The 10,299-nt window shown below is 38.0% G+C and overlaps 1 protein-coding gene across 1 annotated transcript in view; it reads right to left on the reverse strand.

Moving 5' to 3' along the window:
• Positions 1-4,987: 4,987 nt before the first annotated feature.
• Positions 4,988-10,299, reverse strand: part of LOC104621186 (fibroblast growth factor receptor 2) — a 14,371-nt gene continuing 9,059 nt past the window's right edge. Inside the window, exons 6-8 of the mRNA XM_010287607.1 lie at positions 9,925-10,062; positions 8,991-9,096; positions 4,988-5,274 (exon numbers count right to left, since the gene is read on the reverse strand). Of these exons, the coding sequence (XP_010285909.1) occupies positions 5,110-5,274; positions 8,991-9,096; positions 9,925-10,062 (409 nt within the window). The 3' untranslated portion in view covers positions 4,988-5,109. The remainder of the gene's footprint in view (positions 5,275-8,990; positions 9,097-9,924; positions 10,063-10,299) is intronic.

The raw sequence follows: 10,299 nt of genomic DNA on the forward strand, positions 1-10,299 counted from the left end.
CTTTATGTATTATTGTCTACTATTAAATAGTTGCAACATAAAATTAAGTAATTTCCTTCTGAAAAGATGACTCTGATAGGGTCATGTCATTCTGATAACATCAAAATACTTTTACCTTCTGCAAGACACTAATGCTTTAGAAAGCTTTTGACAAAACATGATCTTCCACTGCATAGGAATTCAATCAGAAAAATTTCTGGCCAGCTGTGATAATCAAAAGCAAGCCAGGACCTGACTTTTAAAATCCAAACGTCCTAATAGAGGGAGATCTCTCTCTTGTTAAACGCATCACTAAATTGAATTTACTGAACAATACATCCCACTGACAACTTCAACATGAGCCAGTGCAGCTTTCCACAACTCCTCTGCAGACCTGGGTAACCTCTGAACCCTGGAGATCATCTTGGCCAACCTTGTGTTGAAAGCAGGGCCTTAGATTAGGTTATCCGCAGCCCTGTCAAGCCAAATATTGAGTATCTACAGCCAGGCAGATTCCACCGCTTCTCTAGGCGGCTTATCCCACGGCCCAAGCAGTCCCACAGTGAAGAAATTGGTTTTATAATCCAGACAGAAATACCTTGAAGCAACTGGTGCTTCTTGGCCCTTGTTCTGTCTCCATGCATCCTTGTGAAGAGAATGACTGCCCCCATCTTCTCTCTCTTTTGGGAGCTTTACAGAAAATCTGATTAACAGGAGTCTTGCATAGGTATAAAGGGATAAAAAAAAGAAAGACTTGCTGCACAAGCACAACATTCTAACATTCAGGACTCACGGTGACAAAAGCTCAGAACTGCAGAGACATATTTACAGGCGCAGAAGGATTGACGGTCTTTCCAAGCACAAATTGTTGGGAGGTAACTTATGCTTCATCACAACAAATTTATTGCATTTACTGTGGAAAAATCAATAAAATATTTTTATAATAATTAGATCAAATTATGCAGATACAGAACTTCCTGATTACAGAACTGACAGATGACCTTTCAAAAACAAGTGTTGGTTGGCTTTTTTTCCCCTTTCTATGCATAGCAAGTTTTTTGCCTCATTTTTTCCCTTGAGTATGTCAGGCTACTTACAAAAATCCAAATGAAACTAAAGCATATGAAGTTTTCTGGAAGGTTTGCCACAAGATTTTGTCTTGTCCAACAGTTCTTTACCTTTCCTTAACAGTAACAATCATACGCCGAGTCGAGCAGCCACACTGCACATACTTGTAATTTCCTCCGCTACGGAAAGTCTCCAAAACTTGCCCTTCAGGATCTGCATGATACGACCTTTCCCATCACAGGCTTGGAGGACAGGAGGAAACATTACCACCAGCTCACTTGCCTGCTGGATTTTGCTCACTGTTGAGCCACAGCAGACTGTGTTTTCTCCAGCTGGGGGAAGGTCAATGGCACCCATCAGTATGCTGGTCCTACCACCAATTCCTCCTACCGTCTGAAAGGCATTCCTTCCCACCTAACAAGGATGGGTCTTGCTCCACCTTTCAGCCACTGGATAGTCTCCAGACCTCAGGTTTTTGTGGTGCTCTTTTCTCAAGGGCTAGACATGAAAACTACTAGATTTTCTATACAGTTTGCTCATGCTACCTCCAGAAATAAAACAGTAAACTCACTTGTCTTTTGACAAATTTGAAACACAGAACACAGTTCAACTCTTACTTTTGTAAAAGCATTACGAAACAGGTATCGACTGATATGAAATAAACAGAAAGAGTGAGAGAAGCTCTATTCTTATCTATGTAGCCCTTGCTACATTTACTATATTATAGTAAATAATATGTAGCCCTTGCTACTTTACTATATTATAGTAAAAAATGGGAAAACACCAAAACTGGCAATATGAACTTGTTCATGGACTTGAGCCACAACAAACCTGGTTTCTACATCCATATTTTCTCGTATATTATGCAGACTTGATTTGACTCAATACTTAAACGGAGGACAAGAAACAATTAGGTGCTGCAGGAAACTGATTATACAAAGAACATAATCCTCATTACCCACATCCATATAAATTCATTTCCTGACATAATGCTATCCTTCACTATTGCCCTTGTTATTAATGGCAACTTTATTTTTATATGATAGCAATCCAAACTCCTAACCCCTTCTTCTCATGAAAGAACCAAAGGCAGGCAAGGCAATAAAGTATATTTCCCCTTCAGACAAATTTAAATGCCAGATTTTGTTTTTCTGCTGCCCATTTTCCTTTTGCAACTCCACACAGAGAGGATGTTCTGCTTCTCCCTCAGAAACCGAGTGCTCCTGTGCCCTGCTCTAGAGCCTGTGTTTTCATAGAAGGAAATCAGTCAGCAGGCAATGGAGAAGAAAATCTTCAGATAGCAGGAAAGCTTCATCCAGGGCTTACACAATGAAATTAGGAAACTGGCATAACATGCTTCTGCCAAAGTTTGTGAAATTGTGGTCTATCTCCAGGGTGCAAATCTAAATTTTTGAGAGCTAAACCAAAAATGAACAAAGGAAAAATCAAAATCAGGGTAACCAAATAAGTTTACACTCTTTAATAGCACCTTCCCATTATGTTTCTGAGTGCTTGCGTACTGTTATTTTAAAAAGATATCAAAGTAGTAAAGATGCATTTAAATTCATTTCAATACCAGCAGACCAAGATTCAAGATCTTCCAATTCCCTTTAAAAGAATCTTAAAACCAGACGTGTGTTATTAAGAATATTGTGGTTTCTGTCAGACAGTAGCTACCATGGCTGCTAATAGTAATAGAAGTCATGGGGAAAGGGAGTTGTTATTTTTTAGCAGAGCCAGTGGGAATTTTTCAATCAGATAATTTTTAGTTAGAAAACACCAGTTTTTAACAGGCACTTTTTTTTAGAAAGTTTCTTGGGATTTGTATGGGATTTCTGGTCAAAGTAGAAAGATGAAAGGAAACCAAAGAATAACTTGGTGTCTGGAGCACTTTTACAGCATGTGGTGAAGACCAGGTTCAACAACCCTTTTCTGGCTAACCTGCAACAGCAATGTGACCATGAAGTTCCCACTCCTGTCTCAAGCAGTAGCTATTTTGGCATGTCTTCCTCCTGTTTTCAAGTTTTATACTCTTTCCATAATGACTATCCTTCCATCTGTTATGATTTGTTTTGTATCTCCTATACAAATGATCCTCCAACCTCTTCAGTATGAATGAGCAACCTCATTAATTAAGGGATATAGCCTAAACAGAGAATATATTTTATGTCTACACTATGAACGCTTCAAACAATTTTCCAGCAAAGAGTGTCCCACCCCACAATCACCAAAGACTGTACGTATGTTTACTCAAATAACCCATGTTATTCATGAGCAGACATTTTATAAGACAGAGGCAAAAGTATTATTCCTGAAAGAATTGCTTTGTAATATAGTATCTACAATAAGGTCAAAAGGAAGCATTTCTGGATGTGTTCCATCACTTGATGTTCAGGAAACCATTTTGTATGACACAAAAGATTAGGAAAAATAAGCTGCATGACATTTATTTTGCAATTTTAACATTATTATCTGTAGAAACATTTTATTGTCAGTACAAAAGTTAACAGATTTTAATACTTCTTTTACCCAATTAAAAACACAAACCAAAACAAAACAAAAAAAACCCACCACATAAAACAGTGTAATTTGCATTCATATTGCATGGCCATATCAGTGTGAGTGTTCTGAAAGTAAAAACACAAGACTTCCGTAAAAAGATACAAACAACAGTGATATTTTAGCAGAGGCCAGTGCTATACCTACTGTTATGGAACAGATCAGAAGGAAATACTGGAGTCAGCATGAATTAATCCCTTAAAAAGATGCTGATATTCCTATGGCAAACTGTCATTATAAACAACTTCTCTCTTTTTAACGTGACAATAGAGAGATAGTCTAAAAGGCAAAAGATCCAGGCCAGAAGATCTGGAACCTATTATCCAACTCGGGGAAGAGAACTGTAGTTAATTTGATGCATGTGCAACTCAAGGGTAGAAGCTCAGCTCCTTTCAGAGCCATACGTTCTGCTATGGTTATAGACAAATTCATGTCCTTCCTTACTCTAGGAACTCTCTTTAAATTTTCTTCTTTTTTTTGTATGTGTGGAATGATTCCGCTTTTTGGCCACAGAAAACACTGCGAAAGACTTAAATCGTTAAAGTGACAGGTACTGAGAATAAAAGACTTTCTTGTTAAAGGATTTGGTTTTGCTAAGAATAATCATCTAATCATCTGATACTGCAGTTTTTAAACACAAATAAATCAAAAGTTTAATTCCCCAAAATTAGTTATATACTGTAAATATTTCTTTTTTTAAAGATCTGAAAACTAGTAAAGTCTGAGCAATATATCTACTAGTTCTCTGTGCTGCCTGCATAGAAATGCCATTTAAATTACAAAAACACAACAACCCTATAAACGATTAACTGTTTTGTACATTACCAATTAGTTAATAAATTAATGATATACCATTTTCCCTGAAAGCAAAGTATTTTCCACCTTTGGATGGTGAAAATTAAGAAATTCTGTGTAAGAACAGCATTTAGCAAATAGCTGCTAAAAAAGAGACTAATTTGCTAGGTGGATTGGGACATCCATTTTTAAATCAATACAAAAAATAATTCATTGTAAATATATATAATATATATTTATACATATTTTGAATTTATTTACATACATCCAGCACCTATATACTGCATTTGTGCTCTGTAAGTGTGTGCCAACATATATTTTCTCCAAATATTACAAAATAAACAAGAAAGGCAGACCCAGAGTTTGCCTCAAGTCCAACTGGTCCATTGTACAAACAAAGTCCATTGCAGCTTACAGGAAGCCAGAAGATTGACAGCGATGGGTATCTAGACACAGTTCATAAACATTCTTTGTTGGGAATATTTAAGAGTTGCAAATTATGAGATTCTTTGTGTAGGTTCTGACTGCTTTCCTCCAAGTTTTCTTTTTTTTTTTTCTTTTTATTTTTTTCTCCCCACCCATCCCCCCCACCCCTGATGTTTCGTATGTACAAGCAGAAATATTAAGGTCCTGGAGAAAAGATTTTTGTTTTGTATATGGTAGGTAGCTTGGTGTTCTTCTTTCTTTATTCCTCTGTATGATTTCTGTTCATGTTTTAACACTTCCATTCATGTGTTGGTACTTGGGAAGACAAGGTTCATAAGGCATTGGATCAGGAGAAAAAACAGAGTCATCACCTGAAGAACATGAACTCCTCGTGTCAGGGTAACTAGGTGAATACTGTTCGAGCGGTCCACTGAGGTCCAGATACTCCTATGACAAAAGAAATAAATTCAATTTTTAGACAGTGAGTAAAACTGACAATAACACATTACCACTACTCTGATTTGGCTTGATTATACAGCGGATAAAAGAACAGTTTAAAAATGACACTCGTTTATGTAAAGCAATTGCATTCAAAAGTGCCTGTTGCTTAAATATCTCATAAAACAAGGAGCTTGAATAGAAAAAGAAAAAACAAACCAAAAACACAGCACTTTTCTGAAGTCCAACATCACCAGCATTAGCTGCATCAGTGGAAATAAACATGCCAACCACATCAAAAGAAGACTTTTCACTCGCAATGATAAAAATGAAATTTCATCCTAAATAGAACCATTTTTCTTTAGCACATGGTAATGATTTGGAGAGGGAAAGATACTTCCAACTTTATATTCCTTTGGTCAGTTTGAATATCTGTTTTATATTCTGTGATATTAAATTTGTGTTTAAACATGCAGTGGCATATGTGCAAAAAAGAACTGAAAGGAAAACAAATTCAGTAGATTGGGGCTTTTTACACTACGTGTGTGTGTGTGTGTGTGTGTCCCAGAGTAGCCATGACCAAAGCAGTCATTAAAAAAGGAAATAGTATCTGCTGAATCCAAGTTTTGGGTTAAGGCTTTTTTGCTAGAAACAACAGTTTTGGCAGGAGAATAAAGTTATTTTTCCCCTTGAAATGTTCCTTCTCTTTCAACTTCTAAAGGCAGCTGCATTCATTTAAATGCAATCTCTTCATTTGCTAAACCACAAGTTATGATCGTACTGATGAGACAAGTATTCCACCTCAGACAGTATTTTATGCTGCTGTGCTTAGGTTTGGGGTAATTTAGTTCTTGGTTAACATATTTTAAGTCAGACATTCAATCATTACCACATTATAGTTAAAAAATGGTCACCATTTTAAAAGAAGAGGGGAATGTAAGTTTTAAAATGATGACAAATACAGTATGCAGCAAGAGAAGGCAGTTTGGGTCTATCATTACTGCCTATCTTGCTACCTAGGCTTTTAAAAGATCCACAAGGACAATCTTGACACGTATTTATATATTAGCAAACCAGTTCCATGTGACCAGAAATAATCAAGCACTTTTTAGACAGATAGAAGAAAGTATTCCAGTATTTGAAGAAACAGGGCTTTCTCATGGGATATCAGGCATGGCTCGTCATATCAAAGGGCTTGACGTAATTCAGTTATGAATTTAATATTGAAGGTGGGATCCTAATCCCATCTCCAGCCTTCTTATCTTATGTCAAGGGCCAGAGTCACATAAAGGGGGATAAGAAGTTTCCAGTTCTTGGTGTTGCTATAACACCACAGCCATGAGGCCGACTCTTAGTGACTTCTGCTCGTGTGGATCGGAGAAACGCTGCACGCTACTCTGGGACACACAGGGAATAGGGTCTTTTGGGGGAAAAAACCAACAAAACCCCAACAAACAAATGAAAACCAACAGCTGATATTCAGCATGGAGAAAAGCAAGACATTACCATTTAAGCAGAAATAACTACTTGCACAAATGCAGAAGAAGATATAATTGGCTAGTCTAGCAATTTTTTTGAGCTGTTGGGCAAACCAGGCTGACCCTGTGTCAACAGTGTCATTCTGGGGGGAAAAGGAAACTGCTACCGTGGAGGGGATAAGCAGAAGTATTGACAGACTGATGCACAAAGGACCTGCACTTCAAGAAAACTGTGTGGACTACACAAAATCAGAGGTCTCAAAAGCACAAGCTGTGGAGGAAAATGGGACACGCTGGAGTTGTCAGGAGACACCTGGGTGAGAACACGACAAGTTTTCAGGAACTTAAAATGTGCTGCAAAGACAAGAGAAATAATTTAATTTCTACGTCCAGGGTAAATAGGACAAAAGCAATATTTTATGTTGAAAGATTAGAGATTATGAAAAACTTTCAAGAAGTAAGGCTAATGAAACAAAGCAATAGACTGTCAAGGGATGATGCGGAAATACAGCAGGGGAGATCTTTAAGGAAAAGTTCCATAAACATCTGTCAGGAATGACAAACGTATAGTAGATCCTGCCGTAGGCCGATTAGATGGACTGGATGTGTTCCTGAGCTTTTTCCAGCCGATTTTCCTATGATTCTAGTCTAAAGCAATTTACGTAACCCTAAAAGGCCTTTTCGGGTTACCTTTGAGATCATTCCAGGTTCATGAGCAGTACAGAATTGGGAACGCAAGATGCTTAAGCACACACAAAAAAGAAAGCTATTTCCTTTTCCAGGCTCAGAATTGCAGCCCAGAACCTCCCTCCTGAATTTGCAAATGCATATCCAGTCCAAGCCACCCAGCACTCTCAGTGGCAGCCAGCCCACCTCCAACTGGTCTTGTGAAATCCTATATAAACTGGGCAGGAAAAGATGCGGTCAGTACTGCATGAGGGGAAAATGGTAACAATACACAGAGCTGTGTTACTGACTCCGTAGGGAAGGTGTATTCCTGCCTCACCTCTGAGCCATCCCTGAAAGTGGCACTTTTTAGAGTAAATCTTACAAAACAGAATCCAGGTAAATTTATAGCACTGCTGAAGACAAAAATCTTTTTCAGCCAGATCTACTGAGCAAATGATGATCATAAAAAAATGGCATCTCTTTACTCAGGTTCTCCTGTCATCTTTATTGCATACAGCCTTTCCTAATGCTACTTAATAATCCAGTTTTTATTTCTCTGACCATTCTGAAAAAGTAGAAAGTTAACACTGAGGACCAATATAAAGCAAGATAAATTATTTTTTCTACCTTTCCCCCATCTTATAAAGAAGTGCTGTAATACTAGCAAATATTAAAAATTTATTTTTAATGGTCAAAACAAGTTGTCGTAATTTTACTCTGTACGAGTTTTGTTCTTTTTTTTCCCCTCCCATTATACATATAATTCCTCAGAAATTATAGGAATTTGTAAAATATTTCTGCGACACCAAGCATTTTCTCTCAAAAGAAGTTTCCACCAAAAGAATCAACATTTCCATCACTTGTGATCTTCCTCAAAAGGTGCATGTGATTTAGTGATAAAAGAACCGATTCCTGTGTGAATACCCTAAACAGTATGTTCCTTGCTAAAACTAATAATATCTCAGACCTCTGAAAGAATGCTCTTCAAATAAAACCTTTTTTGCATTCATATACCCCAACCTGAAGCAGTGTTAGGCAGGACCTTTGGATAATTGGATGGCTGTTCGCACGTGCCCCGTGGGTCCTCGTTCCCTCCACAGAGAGTGATTTCAGTGAACCTAATTCACTCTCAGACATATAATCTGAATTCTAACATTGACAATTTCTCCTTTTCTGACCTAGATATCATGGCTGGGAATCAGAGTCAATAAATGAAAAACACCATGAAGTCTACATCTCTCCTTCACATGAAATTCATGTTGAAACATAAACACTGCCTCTCAACCTGCTACATGTAATCCCTCGATACTGCTATGCTAAAAACATCAAAAGATGCAATGAGAAAAAAACAAAAACACTTTAAAGATGTGTTTCTGTTTAGTTACATAAATCAAGGCATAATGGCAAGAGACCGAGGATTTCATAGGATACGCGGTTTAGCTGTGTGTAACCTCAGAGGACAACGACAAACAGAACAAGAAGAGAACTTGAGTAGGATTTCATAATTGAATAAATTCCATCTGTCTCCTGAACCATTTGTCCCAATCAGCAGCTCATGGAGTCAAACAATTTACCTACCTCATTAGTTGTGAGAGTGAGAATCCGATCCAAGTCTTCTACCAACTGTTTAAAAGTCGGTCTCTGTGAAGGCACAGCATGCCAGCAATCTCTCATCATCATATAGCTGTAAGAAATACACATTTTCTTGGCTTAATTAAAATCACGCGTCCTTCTTCTAAACCTTTTCATACACAGTCAACGTTCTTCATCACAAGTAAAGCAGCAAGCACCCACAGCCCTACAGACGGACCACTGACTTTCCCAAAATTGTGCAATACCCCCTTCCCTCAAAGGTGCATTTCTACTCCTGTATCTCTGTTGCCCAGTGTCCAAATAAGCTTTTTTTTGGACTTGATTCTGTAGCCTTCTGTCACAGGAATTTCAACAGTATTAAATTACACATGCTTAGATATATTCGCGTGTTAAGGACTGCAGTGTTTGTGAAATGAAGAAATTAAAATGGCAAAAAAAATTAGAAGTAGTTAAGGACTATACTAAAATATCAGAAAGGGAAAACACTCTTCCCTCCTCACCAGGAGATAATGCTGTGTTAATGCAGAAGTTCCCAGATGTATTTTGTTGTGTACAAAACCAGCCCAATGTACCTTACATATGATTAGTGGTATGTGTGCCATTTATAAATTTTCATGTTAATGAGATTAAAATAAAACAAATATGGGTGTAAAAACACTGACAGAGACTGGCTCGTAGATGACCTCTTCTTTTTTCAATGGGATCACAGCAGAGTGTGTAAAGAAGTATCCTCTGTCAAGCCGTCCCTGAAGACCTTTTCATACATTTTCTTTACGTATCTATACACACACAATATATCCACCATTTTAGAGTCAAGCAATTCTGAAAATGTTTGATTCTGCCCCGGGGTAGCATTAACCACATGAATTCGGTACAGTTTGCGCCCTTCAATCCTGGTACGGCAAGTAAGGGTCCTTACAGTTCATTGGTGCAGTTGGCAGGTTTATCCATTCGGTGCCCTTCTTTAAGCAGCTTAAAAAGTTCCTCCACTGGGATTCCTGGGTAGGGCGATCCTCCTAAAGTGAAGATCTCCCACATCAACACACCAAATGACCAACTACAAATCAAAGAGAAAATTGCATTAGTAGATCTGCCTTACTGCTGAAAAGAGAGATGTGTCTGCAGCAAGATGCAATGATTGCCAGTCCCTCTCAGGAGATGCTCAAATCAGCATCTGCTCAACTCTGACCACCCTGAGTGGGACGTCAATCCATGAAGTGCATCAGATGTATGGGCAGCATATAGAACAGGGACTGACCTGAGCATGTTCTCAAACACACTCTTTACTTTTCTC

The sequence above is a fragment of the Phaethon lepturus genome, unplaced genomic scaffold (assembly GCF_000687285.1).
Source record: "Phaethon lepturus isolate BGI_N335 unplaced genomic scaffold, ASM68728v1 scaffold4105, whole genome shotgun sequence".
Classification (NCBI taxonomy): Eukaryota; Metazoa; Chordata; class Aves; order Phaethontiformes; family Phaethontidae; genus Phaethon; species Phaethon lepturus.